The 27,822-nt window shown below is 41.6% G+C and overlaps 1 protein-coding gene across 1 annotated transcript in view; it reads left to right on the forward strand.

The window, feature by feature from the left end:
- LOC115358517 (uncharacterized) overlaps positions 1-27,822 on the forward strand; it is a 136,888-nt gene that overhangs the window by 67,911 nt on the left and 41,155 nt on the right. The window contains exons 9-12 of the mRNA XM_030050544.1: positions 3,515-3,614; positions 7,491-7,549; positions 8,761-8,825; positions 26,132-26,284. Coding sequence (XP_029906404.1) covers positions 3,515-3,614; positions 7,491-7,549; positions 8,761-8,825; positions 26,132-26,284 — 377 coding nt within the window. The remainder of the gene's footprint in view (positions 1-3,514; positions 3,615-7,490; positions 7,550-8,760; positions 8,826-26,131; positions 26,285-27,822) is intronic.

Raw genomic sequence — 27,822 nt, forward strand, 5'->3', positions numbered from 1 at the left:
AAACAAAAAAAAAAAAACAGCTAAATGAATAACGGCAGAGCCCAAATGAAGTTGATACACCTTGATAAGAGCTCCATTAAGTCATTGTGAAATAAGCCTGAATGGGACTTCGGCCATTGTATCAGCCCCAGATAGAGATGGGAATAAACACCATTACACACAGACACACACACACACACACACACACACACACACAATTTCCAATGAATCTCACGCACTCGGCTCCACTGCGGTGGAATTGTGTTCGAAGGTAGATTATTCACGGAGAATCGACTACAATTTCACGGCTTTCTGGAAATAATTAGCATGACATTTATTCAGGCTTTATAATTGGTTAAGGCTCCAGACCCTCACCTCTAATAAAGTTGTCATTGAACCTTTAATGCTCCGGGCTCCCATGACAGCAGGTGAATATTGCAGCCTGGCGCTGGGGGTGGGAGTCGCATCATTTGGTAGAGGACAATGCAGTTGTGTGTGTGTGTGTGTGTGTGTGTGTGTGTGTGTGTGTGTGGTGTTACTCGTTCAGTAAAATGTGGCCCGCTCCTGTCCTAGCCTAATGAAACTTCCTCGCCATGAGATGAGGCCATTTAATGAGGTCGTGACTTTTCAACTTTTCAGTCTGTCCAAAGCAAAAAGTTCCTCATGCAATATTTCTAAAAAAAAAAGAAAAAAAAAAGGAGAAGTTACAAGACCCAATCAACCCGTTCTCTTCCTCGCAGCTCCTCTCTCTCTCCTTACTCTCCTTACTCCTTCATCTTCCCCTCATTTATTCGACCCTCCTCTACTTTTCTTCCTGTTTCTCACCGGATGTGGGATTAAAGTCCATGGTGATGTCGCAGCGCATATCAGTGCCAAAAAAAAAAATCATATGCAGTCTTGAAAATGTGTTTTCCAGTGTTCATAAAACAGAAAAAAAAAAAAAACAGCTCATCATCAGAACTAAGAAAAAAAAAGTTAGATTTCACCTATTTTGCATCATTTTATTATCGGGCCCAATGATGCCAAAGAGGTGAAGTCTCTCTCTTTTTTTTTTTTTTTTTTATTATTTGTGAGCATGTGCTGCTTTTTCATACAAGCAAGCACACAGACCAAACCGTGCAGATTCAGGGACAGTCGGCGTTCTTGGCCGCAGCGTCTCAGGCCGTCCGGCGAAATCAATCAATAACAAATTAATAATGAACCTGTTGTGTAATTTGCTGTAACACGTTCAAGGTCATGTGCACCAGGTATGGCATGGCATAGCGCTCTCTCGTGTATTATGGCTTCATTTCCTCCTCCCCCCTCCTCGTCGCTCCTCTCCTCTCCGCTCCTCTATCGCTTCATCTGCTCACTCCTCTTTTTCCCTCCCTCCCTCCCTCCCTCCATTTTTTTTTTTTTTTTTTACCTCTGACTGTGAAATGGATTGTCTTTTCTCTTTGTCTCCAGGGTCTTTTCATCTCTGTTTGTCCATTAGGAGATATGACACCATGACTGCCCTCACTCTGTGTGTGTGTGTGTGTGTGTGTGTGTGTGTGTGTGTGTGTGTGTATGTGTGTGTGTGTGTGTGTGTGTGTGTGTGTGTGAGCAGTTTTGGCAGACACACAAAGGTTAACAGCTGCTGCTTTTAAGTGCTTTTCCTCTTTGTTTTCTGTTTTCAGTTTCTCTCTCTCTCTCTCTCTCTCTCCCTCTCTCTCTATATATATATATTAGGCACACACACACACACACACACACACACACACACACACACACACACACACCAGTTTTCTTTCTGTCTGCAGAGAGGTAGTATAGTGGTTTTCTCTAAAGCTTCTGGTGTGGATTTAACCCCCCTCAGTGCAGCTTTTCTGTGCTCATCGTTCCCAGTTTGTTGTCATTTTGTTTGTAATTGAAGGGAGGGACAAAATGTCGACAACAATCACAGAACAACAATTGTTCTGAGGTTGTTATTCAATTATTCAGTTATTTTTTTTTATCTAGTGTGTGCAGCGGCCAGCAGATAGCAGTTAGCTGAAATAGACCAGTTCTCAAACAAAATCACTTTTCTCATTTGTTCCTCTAAAAAACACCGATTTTGAAGCGGAATGTGAACAATCTGAAAAATGCATTCAGCCTTTACTTTGGGCACTATGGGACGCAGGGAATGGAAATTAATTCACACGACTCGCAAAAACTGAGCTAAGCAAAGGAAATTGTGCTCGTTATTTGCCGCCTCAGTGAAAAGCACGTCTTCACTCCTTTGCGGCTCCTTTGACGGGTCGAGTCTCAGGGATGTCACAAGAACCAATATTTCAGTACCAAGTCGATGCTAATATTTCAAAAACACGACAGTACCCATTTTTCTATTGCACCGTAAGTACCCTAGGCCCTGCATGTGTTTATTTAGATTTAGTATTTATTTATATTTAACCCTGAGTGGGCTGTAACATATTCTTTCAGAACTGACGGGGGCAGTACACATACAGTTTACCTACGATTACGCTTGTTCAGGTGTGGCTGAAGAACAGACAAACACGTGAAAGATGGAGCAGCAGCTCCGTCGAAACACAGCGGGAGTCGTGTATGGAAAGATTTTGCGTTCGAGGCAGATGCTCGGGATGATAATAAATTTGCAAAACAAAATATGCAAATGGTGCCATCGAAGTTTCCAGTAAAATAGTTGTTTCTGTTTCTAATTATGTATAAGCCTGCTTATTATTTCCATATTTTTCTCATGTCTCTGCTCGATACTGCAGTTTAAATCTAAAAAGTTATTTAAACACAGTGACTTATTGTTTGTTTTAAATACTTGAATGTTCAACAGATTTAATAAAGGAGTGTATGTTTAAGTAAATGACATTTTTTCTTTTACTTTTTTTTAACATTGTATCGAAATGGATGTTGAATCATGGAAACGACGCAGAAACGTACTGAAAGCAGCATCATTAATTTACAGCATAAAATCGTACCAACATCCTTTCGGGCACTGAACCATTTTTTCACCATTTTGGACACTCAAGGGGGTGAACGGAGCGCTGGAAGGGAAATCAGAACAAACGCATGTTGTTGTGCGTCCCTCAAAACAGTTTTTCAACTTGGTTTCGCCTCTCAGACTCGTGTTTCTTTCCAGGCTCTTATCTACTTCATTCATTTCTGAGCAGCACAGTGGGAAAGCTGCTCTTCTTGGAACAGGGAAGGAGTTACTGAACCAAACTTTGTGGATGCTTTTGCTTTTTTCATTAACCCAAAAACGGTTTTTGCCAGCATTTTTTTTTTTTTTTCACTTGAAAAAAAAAACCCACAGTGGCAGCCTCCAAACATAATCAAGGCTGCCTAATATATTAGAATAACTACTGTTGTTGAGCGCTGTCACACGAGTGGTTGAAAACTTTTACAGTCAGAAACGGCAGCAGCTCAACAACAGCAAGGCGGTGGATTTATACCGTCTCCCAGCAGTTAAATGGTTTTACTGATCAAATGAGTGTCAGTATGGCCTCTGCTGTTAAAGAAAACCTGTGTGTGTGTGTGTGTGTGTGTGTGTGTGTGTGTGTCGCAGGTGGCCGTGACATTTGCAGTGGGGTCAGAGGTCGGTCTACAGAGCAGCAGTGACTTCAGTCAGATGGGGAAACCTTTCCTAATGGGCACTGTGGCTCTGGGTAAGAACAGCTTCTTTTTTTTTTTTTTTTTAACAATTTTCTTTCTTTCTTTCTTTCTTTGTCTTTCTTTCTGTCTGTTTCTGTTGAATCTTTCCCTCACTTCAATTTCCAGTTGGTGCTTTATCCTCCTTCTCTAATGTTTTCTTAATAATTACTTTCTCTCTCTCCTCTTCTTCCCGGCTTTGTTTCTTTTGCCGTATCTTCTGCTCTCTGCATCTCCTCCTTGTTCATCATTTCACCCGTTACTCATCTTCCTCTTCTTCCTCTCATACTTTCATTTTTTGTTATTTATTCATCTGCTTTTTCAAAGTGACAAAATCTCAGCACATCCTCACAGCAGGAAAGTGCACAGAGGATTGGATTCATCTGCTCTACTTTTAATATTTTAATATAATTTGTAATAAATCTCTGGAAAAGCATTTCAGTGACCCTTCATCATATAATTTTGGGTGATTGAAGCTGTCAGTGTTCCCTGATAATTAACACAATATCCATTTTCAGTAAAATATCCATATTCAAAAACCACCTTGTATGTAGTTTTAAGAACACATTAAAAAAAAAAAAAAAAATTCTTCTGAAGAAAATAATGTTCACCAGTCATGTTCGAGAAGCTCAGCATCTCTTGAAATGGGATAAAATTAGCTGGCATTGAAAGTGAAATATTGAAATAATAATTTAGATTGGAAATGTTGGTGGTATGGTTAATAGTTTGTGTTAATGAAATTTGATGTCATGAACACTTTAACTCAGACTATTTCTTATTGTGGATCTTTGCTATGACCGTGGCTGACTGAGGCCTACAGTCAATTTTTATTTTGGTTATTATCTGTATTATTATTGTTGTTGTTATTGTTATTACTGTTGTTTTACCTGTTATACATTCAGCTTTTTCCTTAATTTGATTAATACTTGTTTTTGAGTTGAGGCAATGATATCATCTTGTGTCCTTTGATGTGCCATCATCTTCATCGTCACTGCTGAGATCTGCGCTCCTCTTGCCTCCTCACCCACCCCCAACACACACCCCCCCACCCTCCCTCCCCCCTTCTTGTTCCTTTACTCTGAAAAGACCAGCTGACTTCGGAAATGTCACGATGCTGCTCCATCGGTCATTTCAGCAAATGACCAAGAAAAACTCATTCTCTCCTGCTGTACGTAGGCGGGCTGTCACACAGCCCTGTCTGCACTATAGGTCATTATTAGCAGGTTACTGTGGGTAGATTTGTGTGTGTGTGTGTGTGTGTGTGTGTGTGTGTGTGTGTGTGTGTGTGTGTGTGACTGTGTGAATGCCCTTCCACTAATTGAGTCTGGTGCCTCGTGTATTTGTGTTAAAGGACAGGCCGGTAAGGTTATCTTTGAGGGAGTAAAGACAGGCTTGGTTATTGCACCTGTCTGTCCTTAAGCTCAGTTCAGTTCAGACCGAGGCTGCCGTCACACCGTGCGTCTTCTTTAGCCCACAGTGGTTTGTTTAGCATCGTAATGCATGAAAAGTCAGAACATCCGCCTGCATAATGTCTAATTTTGAAAAAAAAAACGAATCCCTTTGTTTCTCAGTTGGTGGTCCCTACAAAGGAATATATTATTATAAAAAAAATATGCGGGGTGTAAAACCAAACCATAAAAAAACCCTGAACTGTTCAATACGGTGCAAAACCACACCATAAGAAGCCAAAGTGTCCAGTACACAGTACTCCTAACAACTTGCAGTGTTTCAAACTCATCCACCATATCAGCATCTAACCTCACACTGAGCTGAGGAATTAATGAGTGTTTTTATTATTATTGTTTGTTTTAAATGGTCTAAGAAGACTTTTACCACTAACCAAACCAAATCATGGCTATATTGAACCATTACACCCCTAATATATATGTGCAGATTTATTTGTAAAGTTTTTAAAATACATTCCTCATAGACCCAGCCATCTATAATCATCAGTTGCATCTACATCTCAGTCAGCTGAGATTCATTAAGTCAAGCAGTCGTTTTTTTATTTGATTAATATACTAATCATTTGCATTTTTAATACTTAAAAGATAAAGAAGTAAGAGCTTCATTCAGCTGGAAATATTGTGCTATCTCTTTATTCTGACAGTAATTCAAACAGACTGGCAAGTAAAAATGATCAAAAATATGTTCTTTTGTCTCTGTTGCATTTGACTGTGATTGCTTTGACCATCATCAACATATTTTATCAACCCTGAGACTTGTGCCAGTGTATTTTCTGAAAGTCTATGAATTAAAGAAAAGAAAGAAAAGTCATGCTGAGTCAGGCACAGCCCTCGTTGTTTGGAGCTGCTTCAGATAAAGTTCTCGCTCCTAACAAGCCACACTTGAGGACTAACACCCAAAGTTTCAGTCTTCTTGATGTTGCTGTTTGGTGGCACCCAACATTATCGTGCCACCGCCCTAACATTAAATCACATGTTAAGATGGACCCTTATATTTGCCTCTGTGGACTCATTGGGATCCCAAGGTTATACATTATGCATGTGTCCAGGACTGAAGTGCAGCTCGATGGTGGCTGGTGTGTTTATTTGTGTGTGTGTGTGTGTTGAGTTAGTACAATAAGGTGGAGCGGAAGACGTTCCCTCCGGCCTCGGCAGCTTTGTTTATTTGTTGAGCGCTAAATGGCTTTACCTCAAGGGACCCGGAGTGAAAATTACAGGCCTCTTACCTCCTCCCTTTACCATCTGCTGATGTGGAGAGAGAGACGTGTGTGTGTGTGTGTGTGTGTGTGTGTGTGTCCTATCCGGTCCCAAGGTTGTGATTCACACCTCCAGTGAATGTTTGGGCCTCCTGAAGTCACAGCAGCACATCAGCCGTGGCAGCGTCCCGGGTTATCGCTCTGTTTCATTAGTGTCTCTGTGACATCGGTGTCGGCTCCGACTCTGCCTCATATCAGCTTTCATTACTTCAGAGAGCCATTTGAAGATGCAAACTGCCGACTCTGACAGGCACTTTGCATTGTCGTCTATCATTGGCTGGTTGTTTAAAACAATATAGTACAACTCTGAGGCTCTTTAAGGTGATTGAAAGCGTTGGAGAGGATAGTTTGGTTAGTAAGAGGGTGTCATCGCTAAGCCAAGTCAAGATATCCTCATACGAGGGGTCGACTGAAGGAGGACAAGTCCAGTATGTTTAGATCAAAGCTGTAAGTGGACGATATTTTGGGACGAAGTTTAGTTACTTTAGAATTCAATATTTTCTTCAGGATTTGTTCTTGTCAATTTGGAAAAACAGCTGTTTCTGTTGAACAGTATAAAATATTTTTATTTAGTTATTATTACAGGAATAATTATAATGATGACGATGATGATGATGCTGGTAATGACTCTTATTTTTATTATCTTGATTTATTTATTGATTTATTTTTAATCAAGTTTGTATACTACTTTTTTAAAACTGTGTCTGCAGTGTGCCCGTGACAAAATTAATAAAAATTAATTAAAACAAGTAAACCAAGAAGACACTGCATGGCAAAAAGATATGAGCAGAAGTTACAGCTCATAGTAAAATCTGAAAGATGAAAGACATCATAAAAGATCTCATAATATACAAGTCCATAAAAAAAGGATTTTATAGACATTTTTGATCAAGTGTCCCTGCTTCAAAGCTCCAAAAAAAAAAAGCTCATGTAGAGTCAGAAACTTTAGAGCTTACATAAGCATCACGGTCAGAGTTACAGTGACATGCTGCTGTTCATACACATGGAAACAACAATCCGTTGAAGCTGCGGATAAACGAAGAAATATGCAGCCTGATGAGTGCAGTGTCCAGATTTGGACTTGGGTCGTATCTGACATGCAGCACAAGGCAATAGGTTTTTTTTGTTTTTTTGTTTTTTTTAACCTGTTGTTTTGCTTCTGTCTCTTCAGGAGGGATCGTAAATGTGATGCCTCTGCTCTTCTCCCAGATCTCTCACAACAAGACGCAGGTAAATCCAGTCCTCCACTTCTGCAAGCAGACAGTAGAGGCTTCCCGCTGTGAGTGTCTGAGAGTGTGTTAATGTGAAGCAAGGCAGGTGTGCTCACTCCAGTCTCCCCGGATGAAAAAAAAAAGGTTAGAATTAAATAGATTAAATGTGACTGAGCAGGCAATGGGGGGAAAAATCACTTGCAAGGAAGTAGAAGGAAGTCAAAACATGCCCGGCTACATGACGCAACTCTGGAAGTCTTTGGCTCCGGATGGCAGCGAGACATAACAATTTGCCAACTGTGAAATATGATGTGCAATATGACATCTGTAAACTTAGACACAGCATGATCCTGTTTACCAGCCCAGCCACTCTGCAATGCTTTATACCAAAGGAAACAAGACAGGACAAGCAAAAAGTTCCAGAGTTGGCAAGTTCAGCTTTCTGCAGACAGAGTGCTCACCCTGACGTCAGAATTTCTCACTTCTTGTATCCATACCAAGCAGCTAAATCCAGGAGGATGTACAGGGAGAGCCAGAGGTGTAACTGAATGAGAGGCCATGCCCTCAACAAGTCAGCTGCTGCCCATGGTAGAGCTCATGCATGAAGCTAATGTTAGCTATGCATACTTTGAGCAGGGCTCTTTTATTTCATGGACCAGAAAATTCATTCCTTTCATACATCACAGATATTTTTCACCCAAATGTTCTCTAACTCAGTCATTCAAAATCAAACTGCCATTTTTTTTTTTTTCCCAAAAGTTTTTAAAACATCACTGAGATCAGACATTATTTTTAATGTGTTGCTTTAACAAATCAGCATCAAGGACTTTTATTAGTGAAAGAAAAAAATATGTCCAACCCATATTAGTTTAGGTGGCGAGGCATCTTTATTTTTTGTGTGATGTGTGCACAGATATATCCCTGTGTGCACCCTTTCTAATACTTGACACAAATTTGATTGATTGGGTGGGTATGGAAAGCATATTCTGAGACCCGTTTTGACCCCAAATACATCAAATATTGTCAGTTTACATGCCAAGACACTATTTTAAAATGCAGTTTTTAAATAACAGGACAGCTGTGTTCTTTACATAAAAATACTGCCAAGTGAAGCTATAGGTAAAAGGTAAAATTTTGAGTTGAAATCATTCCCAAAAAGTAAAAGTATACAAAAATGCTCATCACCTACAGTAACAAGCATTACTGCGTATTTCTCGTCTGTGTGTTTAGATCATGTGGTTTCGCAGAGCGGTGCTCGGAGGCCTGACGACCTGCACTGTGCTCAACATCCTGTGGTGAGTGTCTCCTTCTCTCATGTCCTTCTCTTTAACATTGGACCCCCCCCCCCCCCCCCCCCCCCCCCCCCCCCCTTCAGATAATTACTGATTCATAATGGATGCGCTGGAATTTCAAAACTGATTCTTAATTATGCATTTAGCACATTCTGTTATGCACATTGGCTTACAAAAAGTGACACCAAGCGGTACATGTAGCATAGAGTTATGAGAAAAGTTACAACTCATGGAATTATCTGGATTCCTGCAATATTTGCTCCTAAAATGTGCTCTGACCTTCATGAGTGTCATAAAAATAAATAAACCCAATCTGAACAAACCAGTAACACATTGTGCTTTTTCATGTTTAAACATTAAGTCAAGGCTGGAAAAAGGTATTAGAAATGCCTGTGATTAGAGGATTAACAGATTTTGGGCCATGCAGCATGATAGTAACCCTGAAGACAGAAGTAAACACAGAAATCTGCAATGAACATGTAGAACTGATGAAAATTTGAATTTTGGAAAGGCCAGCAACCCAGATACTTGGGTGAGTGCTTTGTTGCCTATAATTTTGACCAGAAAATTAGTTAAAATATATCAGAAATATTAGTTTTAGAACTGCCCAGAAAAACTGGACTGGCCATTTATCCACTGTAACAATATTAGCCATATTTGGTTGGTGGTACATAATACCTTATTGGTTAATTTATGCAAAGCTCATGAACACCTTGTGTCAGGGACCTTTTAAGCCTCTAAAGTGCAATAAGAGTCACCAAACCGTCTCAGTGGAACGTGACTCGAAAGCCCCTGTAGCTTATAAAGTTCAAATAAATTTGGCCCCTTCGCCTCAGGGGCTGTAGAGCCACCTCCTGCCTGACCCAAAAAGTAATTCATGCAAGACATCTTACATACCAGTGTTAGGCTGATAAGTAACTGAAGCTTTTGTGCAAAGAAAAATAGTCCAAATTAAAGCTGCAAGCAGCGTTGGACGGGCCCTCGCCCCCCCGTGCACGTCGGGGATGGCGCGCGTGTCGAAGCGCAGACAATTCGTCCGTTTGTTCCAGTTTTAAGGGTATTTTTCGGTGCTTTTATTGTGAAAGAGTTTTGGGCTTTTATTTTGAAAGGCCGCAGAAGTCCTAGTGTGTGACCGAAAGGACTACTGGCAGCTGCTGCATGATCACACCAAAATGCAGGCACACACACTCACTCACACAAACACACACACACACACACACACACACATACGCACGTGCACACACACACACACACACACACACACACACACACACACACACACACACGACGCCAACAAAAACCCACTGGTAGTACATTCGCTGCTGGTGCCCCTCTGGCCACTAGCAGCGCCCCTCCAGCAGATGGCGCCCTTAGCATGTCCTAGTGTGTGACTGACTTGAGTACTGGCAGCTGTGGCATGATCACACCAAAATGCAGGCAGACAGAGAAATCCTCATTCAATCTAATGGAGAAATCCAGAAAACCCACCCCTGTTTGAGGTGTCACAGCTCGGTCACCGTTTGAGTTACAGACTTGATTCAAAGCTTAAACGAGTCACGAGACTCGCATCTATAAATCTCCCATTTACATGATTTTGCTATCTTTTACCGTTTTGGAGTTATGGCAGTTTTAGTTTGAGAGTGTTTTCTGCTCCCTCTGAGCTCTTACAATGGGTGTGTATTGCGCATTCCTGAGGCAGCTAGAGTGAGTCACATGTCCAGGCAGAGTGCAGAGCAGAGCACACCAGAGTCCAAAATGTTTTAAAACTCTTCAAAGCTCCCACAAACTTGGTCCAATCCACATCAAAACTACATATTTATATACATATGTAGGAATTTTCGTCCTCTTTCCATCTGCATAGTTTTCAAAGCCATCAGACTTTTACTTTAGACTCCAGGGGCCTAATTAGTGCCAAGTGTCAGCCTGTGTACACCAAACTCCATGGGAAAAAATGAGGTTTTGGTTCTGGCCCCTCCGACTTGGAGGTGTTATCACGTCCAAACTAAACGAGTAATGACGAAATCCTTCAGAACTTTTGTTCAGCACTCTGTCCTCTGTCATCTGTGAAATTTTCAAGCCGCTGACATTTACGCCCTGGGAGGAGATAGATTTTGTTCAAAGCGGAATTTTGGGCGAGAACGTGATGTTCAAACGCAAATTGCGGACTTCCTGTTGGTTTTAGAGGGGGAGTGTCAGCGCGTGAATTGTAGGGCTCGATGAGACCTACATTTCGGCAGTGGTTTGGTCTTTCTATCACATTCCTGTGGGCCACAGCGGCTGCCTTTGTGTGCCTAGGTGGCGCTACCGAGCCAATTTTTGCACTTAGGGGGTCTGTTTGTCCATTTTATCCAATTTTTCACCAGACCTGGCCTGCGTGCCGAATTTGGTGAGTTTTGGAGCATGTTTAGGGGGTCAAATTAAGGCCTAATGACACGTAATAATAATAAGAAAGAATCACTACAAATACAATAGGGCTTCGCGCTGTTCCAGCGCTCGGGCCCTAAATATCTCAGTAGCCGGCCATGTGGATCGTGTTTTCAGAGCAAGCAATGCAAAAATCCAAGAAACCTCAATAGGCTTGCAGTCTTTTTTCAACACTGTTGCAAGAAACCAAAGTATTCATGTATGATCAGTATAGTGTCACTTAGCCAACAATCACCTCAGTACCAGGGAATAAATACATGTAGCCAAAGAAATATCTTGCCTTCCTCATCTCTTCATCACCAAGGCACATCCATTCCCCTCCCTTATTGCACCAACTGTAATCTTCACTTTAGGACGACTCTGGGTTTGCAATCAGTGTCCTGTGGCTGCTGAAAGGGAAAAACAGCTACAACTATGGCAGAGAAATGAGGAAAAAACAGATTTAATTTAGTGCTAAATACAGAAAGTGAAACCTGCCAAAATACCCTGAGACATCGGTTTATCCTGACTGGTTTATGAGATAGGCATTATGGGTTCAGGGAGTACAGCCAGGAGAACCAGAGATGAGCTCCTCCAGCATGAAATGATTAAAGAATTAACATTATCATCAGTTAGCAATAGAAGGGGAAATCATAAAAATTCCTGCAGTAACTGTAGGCCACTGTAGCTTGGTCCAGTACAATCTCTGCCTTAGCCGCCTGTCTTCAGGTCTCACTGTGAGCGTTTATTATCACCATCCACCATCCTGTCCAGACAGCAGTCAACAAGAGATCGTTTGACCGCTTCATTTATTGCACTGGTTAGGAGAAGAGAGAAGTGAGCAAAATGCAGGGGTGAAGAAAAGAGGAGAGGAGAAAGATGGCTAAAGGATGGGATAGAATATACAGGAGAGGATTTAATTAGAGGAGAGCGTGAAAGGAAAGAGACAAGGACAGGAGGCAATATAAGATGAAGACACACCAAGTGCACATTCAAACCAATGCTTGAGTAGTTTATTCTAACGCTGAAACATTTACTTTATTAGTTTGGTTTGTTTCAGGTGAGAAAATGTCATTTGATCTCACCAAACATGGTTTCATCTTTTGAAAAAAATCAAAAGAGAACTGTGGTGCAGTTTGTTAGGAGTTGGAACGTAATCTGAACCAGCTACAGGAAACAATGCCACATTTCAAGGTGTTGTGTAATAAATTGTTTGTGGAAAACAAATTTTGATATTTAATAGCTAGCAGTTACTCATGCTTGGCAGGTCTAGCATCGCAAAATGAACCAAGGGCAAGCCACTGCCTGGACTGATTCATGCTCAGCTGTTTCATTTTCAGCTATTTGTTCAGAACTTGTATGCACACAAGAGCAGGTAAAATACACCAAAGAGTTCAAGCAATTTGTTATGCTTAGCAAATGTTAAAGGCACTGGAATTGCATTTATTTTACTTTCTTTGGACTTGGCACACACATCACTAAAAACTCTCACCTATACAGGATAACATGTTAACTAAAACTGTCCAATAAACAAGCTTCATTTGACTCCACTTGACTTGTGTTTCTAAGCCCCAGTCTGTCCAGGTTTAAACAGACAGAAAACCAGCTGGTGTGGATGAGACATCCATCTTTCTTAAAGGTTGCCACATTCATCATTGCAACATTTCCAACATGTCTCTTCAGTCTGTCTGTCCATACTGCACAAATGCCCAAGACTTGGAAAACTGCCAAGGTGCTTCCTTTATTCAAGGGAGGAGATCAGGCAGTTTTCAATGCTCAGAAGTCCGTATCCATTCGGCCATGTGCTGGATATCCAGAATTCTTGGAAATAAAAAGATCAACCAACTGATGGCAGCCCTTGATGTTGATGATATCCTGTCTGTTGTGAAATCTGGCGTTCATGGTGATTTTCAGCTATCACTACTCGAAATGGCATATTCTTTGAACTTAGCACAAAATAATGTGCTTCTGTTGTCACTGACTTGGAGAGTCCTTGGTACCTTTGACAATCCCACTCAGACAGAAAGATGAAGGATTAACACTCTTTATCCTGGTTCTCCAGCAATCTATCTCACGAGGTGCAGTGTGCAAAGATTGAACGTGTGGTGTCTTATCCACTGCCTGTCACCAAAGGACCACCCCAAAGCTCAGTCCAGGCTCAGTCCCTCTTCAGTATCTCTTTTAAGTTGTCAAGGAAGTTTTCTGAATATTTAAAGTGCTCTCTCTGCTCTGAAACTCTAAAAGCAACGGCATCTAGTTTGGCAGAAAAAAAAAACCCCTGTGTGCCTTTATCATCACTACCTGTACCTAACTGGCCCTCGAGAAGATCAGAATCAGATTCAGAATCAGAATTCTAATTAGAAATATGTTATTGATCCCTGAGAGGAAATTGGGTTAGTTGCAGCTGCTCAATTTTCAAGAGAAAAATTAAATCACAAGAAATAGAAAACAACTAAGGAAGATAAAAAATATTTGCCTTACAACCTACAGAAAGTATGTGCATTATGTATAAAGTTGTATTAAAAGTGTGTACATTATGTGTATTAAGTCAAAATCTGTGTATTAATCCTACAAAATATTACATCAGTAAATACAGAAATAAGGCACTGGGCATATGTAAAAAAAGTATACCTATATACACCTCATATACACAGGGACTGTTGCACTGTTGAATTGTTGTTAAGTCCTACAGGTATAAATTATCGCAAAGTTAAATGGTTAAATAAATAGTTTAATTAGTATCTAAATAGTGTGCAGTATAGTGCGGTTATTTCTACCTAACCATCTGACCCTCCATGGGAGGCGTTAAAAAGTCTGATGGCCACAGGAAGGAATGACTTCCTGTGGCGCTCTGTGATGCATCTTGGTGGGATCAGTCTTCCACTGAATGCACTCGTGTGCTTGACCGCTGTTTGGTGGAGTGGTGGGAGACATTGTCCAAGATGCCACATAATTTGGACAACATCCTCCCCCCGCAGCCTCACTGGCCTTGCGGATCAGTTTGTTTGAGTCTGTTTGCATCCGCTGCCCTCAACCTGCTGCCCCAGCAGCAGTCAGGAGAGCGCTGGCCGCCACAGACTCATGAAACATCCTCAGCATCATACAGCAGATGTTGAAGGACCTCAGCCTCCTAGAAAGTAGAGACAGCTATGTCCCTTCTTGTAGAGGGCTTCAGTCCAGTTTATTGTCTATGGCACTCCCAGGTATTTGTAGTCCGTCACAATGCCCACACTGACCCCCTCCGGATGGAAACCGGGGTCACCGGTGACTTGGCCCTCGTCAGTTCCACAACCAGCTCCTTGGATTTTGCCACGTGTAGATGCAGATGGTTCTGCTCACACCATGTGACAAAGTTTCCTATCACAGCCCTGCGCTCAGCCTCCTCACCATTTCTGATACAGCCAACTATCGCAGAGTCATCAGAGAACTTCTGAAGATGGCAGGACTCTGACCAGATGACCATCGTTCAGTTGTTTGACTGTGATGGTGTTTTAGATGATGTTTTATACTGAACTGCTTGAAAGAGCACCCTTGAGCAGCTGGGTGTGTTGTACCACTCTGTCATCAGATTTGCCACCAGAGTCCCCTACAAACATCATCACTGCAACCTGTTCTCCACCATAAATTGGCCATCGCCCCACACCAGACACACATTTCAGAGGTGTGCTTTTATTGAGAAAACCCTCCTTGGTTTGACCCCATCATACCTTCAGTCTCCTAACTATATCCTTCTCTTATGCAGCACTCCAAACTGTGTCGAGAGTAAATGCCTCTCTTGGTTGTGTGGTGTTTTTTATTATTATTTCTGCATCAGATATCTGCAGTGAACTGTAATGATGACTAACTGTGGGTAGCTCAGGCTCATGAACAGCTTTAGAAGTTGCTGTCATGCAGCTGTTCTTCTGCCTCCACAGTGATTCTTTTTATTCTCATACACGTGTCTGTTCTTGTATGATTTGAGTTGTTTTATTACCCTTTTATCTTGCTGTGCTTTTTTTCACATTTCTTCTCCCCTTTGCTCCCTTTTCTCTTTTCATTTTACTGCCTGTTGATAACAGCGATATTGTTTGTTCTTTAATGTTTTGCTTCTGTTAGTGTTGAGCGGTTCTGTCTGAGTTATCCCCTTCCCTTTTAAGAGCCTCTTAGGTGACCTGCCTAGTGAGATAAAGTTTAATTATAAAAATTTCACAACAATAGCCTGCTAAACCCTCAAATGTGTCAGTGCCACCCACTGCAGTCAACTTAAGTTAAAAGCCATTTTCATCGCTCTTGGGCATATAGCCTTTTAAAGTCTTTTTATAGTCTTGAAATGCATCATTATGGATCATAAAATTGTATGTGAAATCTATGGCATTACTGATAAACCGCTTTTGTCCAACAACACTGTTAAGCACCCTCAGATAGTTACTGATAATTACTCAAGCTCTGAAAGAGAGAAGGTGGCAACAGCATGATGCTCAAAAACAAAATGTTTTATTTATTAACATCAGAGCTCAAGTGAATAGCACTCGAAACCAAAAAAAATAACACCAATGATTTTTTTTTTCCTTTGAAGTGTTCTTCACTTCTGAGTACTAATATTAGCAAAGGAAACATTTTTATTTGTGAGCACCACATGGTTCTCACCTTCTCTGTTCCATGTACTCCAGCCCATTGGGAGCCGAGTTTTTTCCAGTTTTTTGTGGGAATTACTCAAGCCAAACACCCGTTGATCCTGAATGTCGCAGTCGCAGGTTTGATCCCTGCCTCTGTCATTGTGTCTTCAAGCAAGGCATTGGGCTCCTCACATGCTCGTTTATTGTTAGTTGCTCTGAATCTGCAGAACCTTGGTTCTAAGGAGACTCAACTTTAGCCAGTTTACAGTTTAGTGATTGTTTGCTTGCTCCTTCTTTATTATTAATGTAGAAAATGATTATTGGAGGTTGATATATTTGTTTCCATCTCTATCTTTATTTAATATACCGCATTTATGAGTCTGAATTCAGATTTTACATCAGCCTGCCCATTTGTTCTTGCCAGTGTGTGTGTTTGTGTGTGTGTGCTTCTTTGTGTGTATAAACAGGTGTCCTGTGTGTGTCTCTTTGCTTTATTTTATTTGTTCTATTGATTCAGTCCCTGTGGTTGGTGTATTGGCTGGCTGAGTTGATGACGACTGTTGTTTTAACAGTGTCTGTGTCGGCTCCCATTACTTCCCAATGGACAGCCACATCTCACAACACCCAGCTTCACTATCCTATTATCCCTTAGTCACACACAAACACACACGAACCCTAATGCAAGACTCAGACTGAAGGGAAATCAGATTTGTTTCTCAGATGAGATCTTTAAGACTGACTGTCTGCACTGTTATTAGCAAGTGATCAGATGGGATTTGTGTGTCCAGACATCACTAACCTATCTGCATGGGTTGCTGTGGTAATAATGTAGGTGTCAGTAACTACCTTGTGCTGGTGATGCAGTTGTCTTACACAGAAGCATGAGAAATGGAGATCCAGCGTCTCCAAACAATAGCGCTGTCATGTCGCAGTGCAGAGCTCCTTTGTCGCTCCAGACAAACTCGGTGACGGAGGACGCTGGTCTACACTGTCATGCCGCTCAGCCGCTCTGATGCACGTCCATCTCTCTGGATTTGACGTTGTTGTGTGATGTGTTGCATGTGACTGAAAAGACACTTTCAGATCCTATTTTAGTGGCCAGACTGAGGCACATCTGTGGAAATCCGACTGGAATTTCTTTTTAAACAACCTCCAAATGCAGTGTGGGTCCGATTTGGAAAAACTTCATTTGATGTGATTTGTGGCTGTCCAGACTTTATAAAATGAATCTGGATACAATCTTGATATGCCAAAAAAAAGGATTTGGACTGGCAGGCTGAACAAGGCTAATGTGTCTCCAGTGGTTTGAGGTGCCACTGTGATGCTGACTCTGCTCTGTTATTTGTGTTATTTTGTTCCATTGAGGTGTTTGAGTGTGTCCGGTGTGTCCAGTTATGTGCGTGTTTTTCTCTAGCACCTTCATTTGCATTGGGTAAATTGGATGCATTTTGTGTTTTACTGACAAAGAGAAGTTAATCACACAAATGAGACACTCTCTTTACTCTCCATTACACACATACACACACACACACACACTCTCTCACACACACACAGATAAACTGTGGCAAACACAAACTGGCAGCAGACTATCTCATCAGAGTAAATGGGATTCATCACTAACAGAAACTCTTTTGCTGTGTTTGTGGATGTTTAGCTGTGTATGTGTGAGCTTGTGTGTGTGTGTGTGTGTAGCACAAAGAGAGAGTCCCATGAGAGAGAAAAAGAGAGAAGTCAGGTGTGAGGACAATCTTAAAAGACTGTTGTGGACCTGTTCTGACCTTATCTCAGTCCACAAACTCACATAAACACACACACATACACACACACACACACAGTTTGGGTTCAAGTTTATGTTGAGCCCTCAACCACTTTTACAGTCTCAAGGGGATGTGCAGGCCAAACAACAGTTTGAAGAAGAAAACGACACTCCCCGACTTAAACCCAGAGCAGTGAAAGGCCAGGGTACTCGATGGTCTTCACATTTGGTTGTGCACAGTCATGTCGGACTGAACTACAGAGCAGGGAGTGACCTATTTCAGTCAAGGACAACTCACATACAGAAAGGTTTGATTTTAGCTCCCTGGATGTACTTTTATGTTAGCTGCTGCACATTATTGATTTCATAGTGACTGCTGTACGTACATAGATTTTGTAGGGATATGCACAGTCCACTGATAAATAGATCTAAGCAGATGGAGCTTGGACGAAGGTGAGTTCAAGCAGTGAAAGTGGCGCATTGAGAGAACCAATCGTCATGTAGCGCCTGAAGAGTTTTCTGACTGAATTAGCTTTGTAAGTAGCCGGTTCATCAGTAATATATACCTTAATACTATGGGCCTTGGATTTGGTTGATTTTCCTACAAAGATTTTTCACTGTTGACTTAAGCTCCTTTAATAATTGTCTGTCTAGTGATTGCCTAAAAACCCATGCATTCTTTTTTGAGTATGTAAGGCAACAGTATCCCCTAGTGAAGCTTTGGAACAAGCTTATCTTTCACCTACATTGCACATGGTTTGACTTGCGTAGTTCCTCAGCCCATGCCCTCACCACTGGGGTGCCCCTGGGCTCAATTCTGGGACCCCAGCTTTTCTTCCTCTACACAAGTTTTCTTGCCCTGATGGTCACACATCTCTACTTTCCCCCTCCATCCTTGGATACTCAAGGCTTGGTTCATTCTTGTAGCATGAAAAGACTTGAAGGAGCTGCAGTTGTGCTGTCCATCTGTCTTGGGATTCTTGGTTCATGGTTATAAATCGCAGTTGGTCAGTCGTTCCAGTTCCTCTTTGTTCAGTTCATTCTGTTTTGAGGCACAACGTGGAGATCAAATATGATTTATATGAATATGAGCTGTTCATCTCGCCTTGGCAATCCTGCTTGTACAAGAACTTTCCATCAATACTAACAAGACCTTGCTGACTTTTTGTCCAGTCAGCCAGTCTTTGTTCGACTCTAGAAAAGTGACAGTCATGGATTCTCACAGTGCATCGACAGCCCAGTCCTGTGTAGTAGGTTTACACAATATCCACTGAATCAGACCCTCCCTGGAACTCTGTGCAGTTCAGGTCTTCAACCTCCCTAAAGTCGCCCATGCTACACCCCTCCTACACCTTTTCCAGAATGTGAAGTCCTTTCAACGTAAAGAGAGCCCTATCAGGTGAGTGGTGGGGAGGGATTAAAAGCTGATCAAAAGAGTGGAGCGCCCCAATCAGAACACCACCGCAGTTTTTTTTCCTGCCGCCTCCATTTTATTGACCCTTTAGCTGCACCTGTTATCCTCTGGTAGCCTCAGCCATCAATAGTAATGGTGACAGTTAGCTCATTAGCACAGCAGGCCGAGGATTACGGCAGAAGAGGTGAATGCTAGCAAAGACTAAATAAGACTCTAGGAAATGCAGCTCCTAAAAATTCAACTTTATTACAGTTAATGAATTTTTGTAATTCTCAGATCTTAGTGGATGAAGAACATAGAACTCAAGAGTAATGCTAAATACTTAAATCCCTGTTTTTAACTAGTTTTACCATCGTTTTTAAAAATGTAAAATGTAAATGTACTGAACTTCAATTTAAGCAAGGTCTCTTTGTCCTCCAGATATCATTAATCAATGGACAAATAAAGTTTTGCAAGATTGCTTATTTGTGGTGGATACATGTGATACAGCTTGGTGTTGGATAATTTAAAATGTTGCAGCACATGTATTGAACTAATGCTTCAAGTATGTGTATTATTAAGCACAACTTTTTAATAGATAGATAGATAGATATACTTTATTGATCCCAACCAGGGAAATTCTGGAAATCAAATAGGTAGGGGCAGCACTAGCACTTAAGATAAGATAAGATATTCCTTTATTAGTCCCACAGTGGGGAAATTTCAAGCATTACAGCAGCAAAGTGGATAGCAAAATATGAAGCATAATTTACAGTATAAACTAATTACACATTGTCTTTCAGTATAACTAATCAGTAATATTACACCGTTACTTAGATACACATGTTGGAGTTACTTTCTCTAACACAATTAGATCTTCCTTAGAAGCAAGGCGTGTTAATTATTTATTAATTGGAGGACACATTTAACTGTTACTTTTACCATTACCTATATCAGTTATGTTTTTTCATAAAGCATAATGGTGCACAGAGGTAAATGGATGCTGCCTTTTATCTTTCAAATAATGAATCAAATGGCTTTGTCTTTCAGGTAATATTATTTCACTCCTATACATTCCACTGGGTTGTCTCTGACATTTGGTGCACAATACAGATCAAACTCTTGGCGAGGAGGAGGGGGAAAAAAAATGCACAGTAGCTATACACAAGTAAGTCTCTCCCCTCTGGGACTCTCCTGTGAGATTTATGAGCTTCAGCTTGCATTTTTTGTTTTGTTTCCAGCCTACACACTACATCCTGAATCAGTGTAGCGTGGTAAAGCAGTGTTCTATGATGGCAGGTTTTTCACAGAGGAGGTCCATTTATTGACCTCTTTCGATTCATGGTAAGGTTTCAGGGGTGTTTCAGTGCACAGCGAACAGGCCTCGCTCTCTCACATCGTATACCCCGAGCCATATGCTCAACACCTGCACTGTAAAACCCCAGTGAATTTTTCTCAGTTTTGTTAAAAATGTAACATATCCCAGTCAGGTAAATGGTATGTGGTGCGGTTAGAAATCATAGAGCATTGTGGGGACCGTGGAAAAGAAAGGTGTAGCTTCAGCTTAACTTTGATTATCATTTCATTTCACAGAAAGAAGTCAGATTTGTACGAAATACAGCCATTGCTTCAGATCTCCCTTGGTGTTTTGATCTGAACTATATAAATTAAATTAATGTGCGACCAAAAGCTTTCTGTCTGGACACTGTCACCAATTTTTCATCAGTCTCCTTTTTGCAGATCATCAAAGATTATAAACATATTTTATATTCCCAGAAACTCTAAACTAAAACACTCTAATTAAACTCAAGGTTCTTTTAATGGATTTGAATTAATATAACTTATTTTTATGGCTACAGTTTAGCACCGATTTTTAACTTAGTTGAAATCATGAGGGCTTTCAGTGTACCAACGCAAATCCTCTCTCACCCCTCACTTTCTCTCACCCCCCTCTCTCTCTTTATCACACACTTCTCTCGGGGTCCCTGGTCCAACTTGACGTCCTGGTAAGCAATTTCCTCTGCCTCCATTTTTCAGACCATAATTTTGATGGATAATTATCGTCGGGGACATAATTCTGTTGGGCCACCCAGCAGAGTGAAAGACTAGTGGAATAAAATAGAAATGGTGTGTTGTTGGGTGCGTTGAAGCGTAGCCACAACAAATGAATGGATAAATCTCCCAGAGCTGCACTCTGCACCGCGCCGACTCAAACAGACCAGCAGCCAAAGCTGCAGAGAGAGGAGAAAACTTACTTGTTCGTGACTTTCTTTCCCTCGTCCTGCAGCCTAACTTTATGGCCTTTGGGAAACAGAGTGTATCACAAGTTCGTTTGAAGCCATTTTCCTGTTTTTTTTTTTTTTTTCTGTTGTTTTTAAATTCAGCAACCTTCAAATGATAGCCACGTACAAAAGGACTGCCAGGCTGATTTCCACCAGATCTTTCCATCCTGACAATCAGAAAGGTAAATCAGGATTGGAGGCTTCTTTAGAACTGATGTTTAGCCGGCATTATCTTATCTGTGGAAAAGGTTTACAGATTCTGTCTTAATATCAGACATGTCCGATATTTTCAACTCAATCAGCAGAAACTCACAATTTCTGAGATTAGACGTCCTAGTGTCACTGACGTCTCAGGAGTCAGCAGGATCATCTCAGCTATATTGTTAAATCTACCCCATCCTTGTGTAAATATATTTACAGTTCTGAGAGACAAAAAAAAAGTTAAATCCGATGCAATGGTTAAGATTTTAAGTCTTCCCCAGTAAAACCTTCCTCCACATTTGTATTAAAGGATTTTTTTCCCTCATTTTTCATAACATTTTTCCCTCATTAGCTCGTGTGCAGTGACAGGAAAGATGAGAAGGAGGGAGGCTATGATGTGGCAGAGGTCGTGAACCAGAATCTTTCTCATATTGCCAGGATATGAATGAGCCATGCGGACTTTTGCCCGTCACAAAGCATTGATTCTGTTTCCTCTGGAGCGTGTTGCCTGCAGGTTTTAAACTCACTGTAATGCTAGTTTCAGGATATTTTAGGGCAAGTCATCTCAACTTAGTCTCACATCAGTGTAACTTGTCAAAGCATAACACGTAACACAACACAAACTGCATTTTACAGGTTGTCTCTGTGCCAGATTAAAGTCAGATTAAAGTCAACTGTTCTGACTGGTGGCAGCCATGGTGGGATTGAACATAAGAATAAATTCCTACAATTCCTACAACAGAAACTACAGTTTTTTAATCAACATATAAGAACTACTGTCTTAAGGCAGAAATGTTTTACCAGTCTTGACTTTGTTCCTGCCTCCTTTGAACAGTTGAACAAAAGAGTGACTGAAACATTATTTTGAAGAAAACAACAGCAAATATCAACGCTAAAACAGGAATAGCCCAAAGCAAACAACACAAAGTTATCTACTCTGCAAAAATCTCCATCTTATCAAGACATGTGGGGCCCTATCTTGCGCCAGAGTCCCTAAACCCATTATTTGGGGATTTAGCATTGCGCAAGAGGCGTTCCCCCGCAAAAGTTGCTATCTTGTGCACCTCCCGTTATCCGTAAAACACCTGCGCTACCCGCTATATTATGCATAGGCGTGTTTTGGGCGTTACGCCAGCTAAACCAATCAGTGTGCCAGGTGCCATTGCCTTTAAGGGCAGGATGCACTATCCTAAATCCTAAATCCTAAACCCGCAATGGAGAGAGGGAGGTAGATTTTCTCAGGGCTTCTACTGAGGCTAAAGCAAGGTGGCTTTATATACATATTATATATTATATTATAGGCGAGTTAATTCGGGAGGTGGAGCCACATGTGTCCAAGTGGACGTGTCACAAGGTTGTACTGATTGAGTAAAATCCCTGGGTCACACCACACACACACAAGAGGCAGAGGTGGAACTATGTGTAAACTAATTTATTGACAAGATAGATCGGGCAAATAAAATATTAAAAATAAAAATATAGCACAGCTGCTGGCTTATGATAAAACAATAAAACGTGCTGGCGTAAGTGTCCAATTAAAACAGTCTTTCCTCTAAACAGTCTATATGAGTAATATACTCAGTCCATTCCGGCGGCGTCCCGGTATCAGTCCGACCGTGTGCGTGGCGAGGCTCCGTCGGGGCGCGGATGGTCAGGACCACCCGCTATCCGCTTTCCCTAAAGTGTGTGCTCAAGATAGCAATTTTAGGGATAGCGCATGAAACACGCCCACGGACACACCTCCAGGCGCAAATAAAGGAGTTGGCATAAGGGATAGCGGGTAGCGTGGGCGCAAGATACCGTTTAGGGATAGCAGGAGTTCCTAAATGCGCAATTCATGGGTAGCGGGTAGTGGCAGCAGGTAGCGGGTGGCACAAGATAGGGCCCTTAGTCTCATACTAAAATCTTATTTTTCTTAAAACAAGGCCACAGGCAGTGGGATGAGATAATCCCACTCGTTTGGGACGCCAATCAACTTGCTTCCAGAATTTTCTTGAATCAAATGTCATCTTCTTGATTTGCTGTGTTTCAACACATTTATACATTTAAAATTCAAGGCAAACTGCACTGGAAATAAGTGGGATTATGTCATCCCACTGGCTGATTTTTTTTCACTCAGTTTAACAAACACAACATTTTAAGACTGAATGTAAATGACTCGTTAAGATGGAGATTTTGGGCCGTGTAAACTGTGTCTTCAAAATGTAAAAAAGAAAAATCACCCATGTTGGAAAAGGACTAAGTAGCAGTAAAAACTGGCTGCAGCGCTGTGAGCAGTCGTGGCACTGGGACCCCGGCTGAAATGAAGGCTGCCTCCTCCTCCTCCTCCTCCTCCTCCTCCTCCTCCTCCTCCTCCTCCTCCGCCACTTGTCTAAAACGGCTTTTCTTCATTTTCAAAAAGGGAAGTGCGTAATACAGGTTGATTATGTAGTCTGAATCACTTTTGTGAAATATGAATTGACAGTAGAGAACAGCAAAGCAGACTTTAATTACACATAGATTATTATTTTGATGGAGAAATACATATTGATGTTTCTATTTGAGGTTGTTTGACTTGTGATGTCACCAGCTGGGACTGCAGGTCGGCCACTTCTTCTTCTTTTTTTTCTTTTTTTTTTTTAACCCCCCACAACTATAACACTCTTCCTCCTGAAACAGTGACACACAGCCGGCATGTAGCTCACTAGTGGCAGGTGAAGCAAACAGGAAAGCAGGCAGGGAGGAGTACACGGTGTGTGAGAGGAATTGTGTGTGTGTGTGTGTGTGTGTTTGCAGTGCAGAGTTGAGTCATTAGCACTTGAAGCAACGCAGTGCCAGAAGGAATAGCTGGAGGCTTTTTTTTTTTTTTTCCTTATTATACAACATACATTCAAAGGCTGTGTGTGTGTGTGTGTGTGTGTGTGTGTGTGTGTGTGTGTGTGTTTGTGTGCATTAATGGGGCAGATGAGGCGTTGATCACAGGAAACGAACTGCCACCATCTGTAACAGGCAGAAACCATCCGAACACTTGGCTAGAAAACACACACACACACACACACACAAATCACGTAACAAGATACACAAACATACACACATATTGACACATACAAACATGGACACACTGTCATTCACTCCACTCTCTCTCTCTCTCTTGCACACACACATGCACACTTTTTCTCACTAATACACACTCCCTCTCTCTCAGAGACAGATTCTCTCACTTACTCTCTTTTCTCACAGCTTCTCTTTTACCACACACACACACTCACACACACACACACACGTACACACGCACAGATTGGAATATGACTCAAACACAGAGGCACAGCTCTCCTCCCACATCCAGATAAAATTACAGCTGCCTTGTCATCGCAGCAACAATTTTCTGCTCTTCCACTGAATCTGAAATGAGAACTTGCAGCATCTGATGAATGTGTCATGTTGTGCTTGTCCGGTCTTGAGCGATGGGCTGCGGCTATTTTAGCCTTTTTATTAAAAAAAGGCTGATGTGGTTCAGGCAGTGCGGTCCACCTCCGATATGATGGATACCATGCAGTTTGACTGATTACATGGTTATTGAAGAACTGATCAATACGACACTGGTTGACCTTCACCCCAATTGATTCGAATGCCATGTTTTCACCAGATTTCACACATTTTTGCAAGAATGTTTATTATTATTATTATTTCTAGTACTAGTAGAAGTAATATGTTTGGTTTCAGTTTGTATCCCATCGTGGTCTAAAATCTCTTTCTGAGGCTTTTCCACTCTGGGAAGTGTGATGTATGCAAGTTTATTTCACCATCTGGAGACACAACTACACTGAAATTCCATAGTGTGAGCTTGTTAAGAGGCAATAAATGATAAAAAAAAAAAAAAAGCCCTGTGATGGACTGGCCACCTCTCCAGGGTGTTTCCCCTGCCTTCCACCCAATGAGCGCTGGGATAGGCTCCAGCACCCCACCCCCTTCCCCGACCCTTACAAGGATAAGCGGCTTGGAAAATGAATAAATGAATGAATGAATGAATACGAGCTAAAACAAGTGCAAATTCAGTAACTTTGGTCAGTCAATGGTCCCTTTACATGAAAGTTTATACTGCAGTTCTGAATCAGGATCTTTCCCCTTATTCTGTTTAGATGTCATCCTGTGCTTGAGGGGGGAAAAAACAACTCTTATTTAATCCCTCAAACTCAGATTTTCCCCTTAAAGCTGCACTAAGTGATCTTTAGAGGGTGTTCAGAGCTCAACCTCTGTGAAGGTGAAAAAATGTCTTTTTGGGATGGAAACGGGGGATACATTTCACTCTCACAAGGCTCTCTTTGGATTACTTGGATTTATTTTGTCTCTGAGATCCAGTTTGCCAAAAATTATATATTTGGTGTCTTTGGAAACCTTAGGATCTCCACCAGGATTCAAAATGAAGTTCTGTGGGTTATAACAAAGCAGCATGCATTTGTAATGACAAACCCACCGATGGGATCGTCTGACAAAAATCATGCGTTGTATTATTAGAGCAGGAAAGGTTGTGTGATACTTAAATCCCAAGAAATCTAAAACAATGCAAATTAAGATGGTAGCTGGCTACAGATTGCGCACTCTAAAAAATAAAATGTCATTTCCTTGGTTTTCTGTACGGGCTCATTTCAGTCGAACCTTACCATCTAGTGTGTGTGTGTGTGTGTGTGTGTGTGTTTCAGGTGCTGGGCAGTGTTGGAGATCGTCCCCCAGACGTCGGCCCCAGAGAGGCGGATGACAGCTGAGATCGCGCGGTCCAACTCCAGCAGCCATGGCCCGCTCGCCCCTCCGTCCTCTGCTGACCTGCCGCTCTACTCCAACATCTCGCTGGAGCAGTGAGTCGACTCGTCCTCTCACAAAATGTCTCACTGTGTGTTACCGTGTCCTCCGTCCATGTAGGATCCAACATCCAGATTAAAGTTTGAAAACAGAGGAAGGCCAGTAACAGAGCACGTAATTTGCATAAAGTAGATTAGACCTCAACTTTATGCAAATGAGGAGACACCAACATGACACCCTGTCTCCCAAAATGCATCGCAACACTACCATAATGCATTGCACAGCTGCTCACATAGACAATGAATGGGATGCATGGAAATGACTGACCCTGTGGACACGAACCATGAGGCTGGTGACTCGGCCACAGGCAATGAATGGGAAGTCCTGGGAGTCATAGTCAGGCATCACACCCAGTCCAGTTTGCACAAAGACAATATAGCTAGGGATGTGTATCGTTAGGATTTTCACGGTACCGATACCGCTTATTGGTGCTGGTACTTATCGATACCCTTATCTATACCCTTATATTTAATTTGGTGTAAAAAATAAAGACGTGAAAAGAATTTTTAAAAACCATGTTTTTTAATGATATTAAATATCAAAAACAAAGTTCAAGGGGCCGGGGGTAACACCAGCACCATCATGATTCATGAAAACACTGGCAGGCTACAGTAGCAAGCAACACAAAGAATAACAGCTTATTTGACTTATTTTCCACCTCATCATCCAAATCTAAAATAGGGTCTCTGCAGTAGGGTTAATATTGAACAATATTAACTTAAATATTTAAACAATATAAATACAAGTAACAAGTGCACGGCCCGGTCGGGAATGTCTCGAATGGCCCGGTACCGGTCCATGGACCGGTGGTTGGGGACCGCTGACGTAGATTATCAAACACGGTGCATTGTTCGGCTTTTAAATAAACTTCATGTGTCTCCAGATGTTTCATTAAATTCGACGTGTTTCCTCCCTTGCATGACGTTGCTTTAAGGCGTCTGTTGCACGTTGCAGAGTCTGAATCCTCCTTAGACGTGAAATGTAGCCAAACCTTGGAGTGTTTTGCCTTCAGCATCGTTATTGATCCTCTCACTATCAGTTCTGATCAACAAGTGTGCCGTCTGACGTCACGTTCAACAACCGCAAGTTGCAGCCAGAACACCAGCGGCCGGCACCGAAATGAGGCAACGAAATTTTCGTTCTTATTCGGTCTTGTTACTATCGTTTACGTCGGAACCGATGCCCTGTTGGCACCGCGTTTCGGCACCCAACCCTAATTATAGCTACAGTCTATAACACCGTTTATAATCAAGTTTAAGTGTGTTTGTCATATATCTGCAAAACATATTATGCACTGCCATATTTTTTCTCATAAAAAAGACTCCTCAAGGCATCCTGGTGATATAAAAATACAGATACACCTTCCCACACAAACATCAAAATACATTAACTGTACATATATACATACATACATACATACCCAGGGAGAGTTGATGTTACATTGAAAGTGCCTGGAAGGAAAGTGCATGACACAGTGGTGTGCGGTGCAAAGGCAAGTCAGGCATTCAGTAGCTGTATGGCCTGAGGGAAGAAC

This window comes from Myripristis murdjan, chromosome 4, assembly GCF_902150065.1.
Source record: "Myripristis murdjan chromosome 4, fMyrMur1.1, whole genome shotgun sequence".
NCBI classification, from domain to species: Eukaryota; Metazoa; Chordata; class Actinopteri; order Holocentriformes; family Holocentridae; genus Myripristis; species Myripristis murdjan.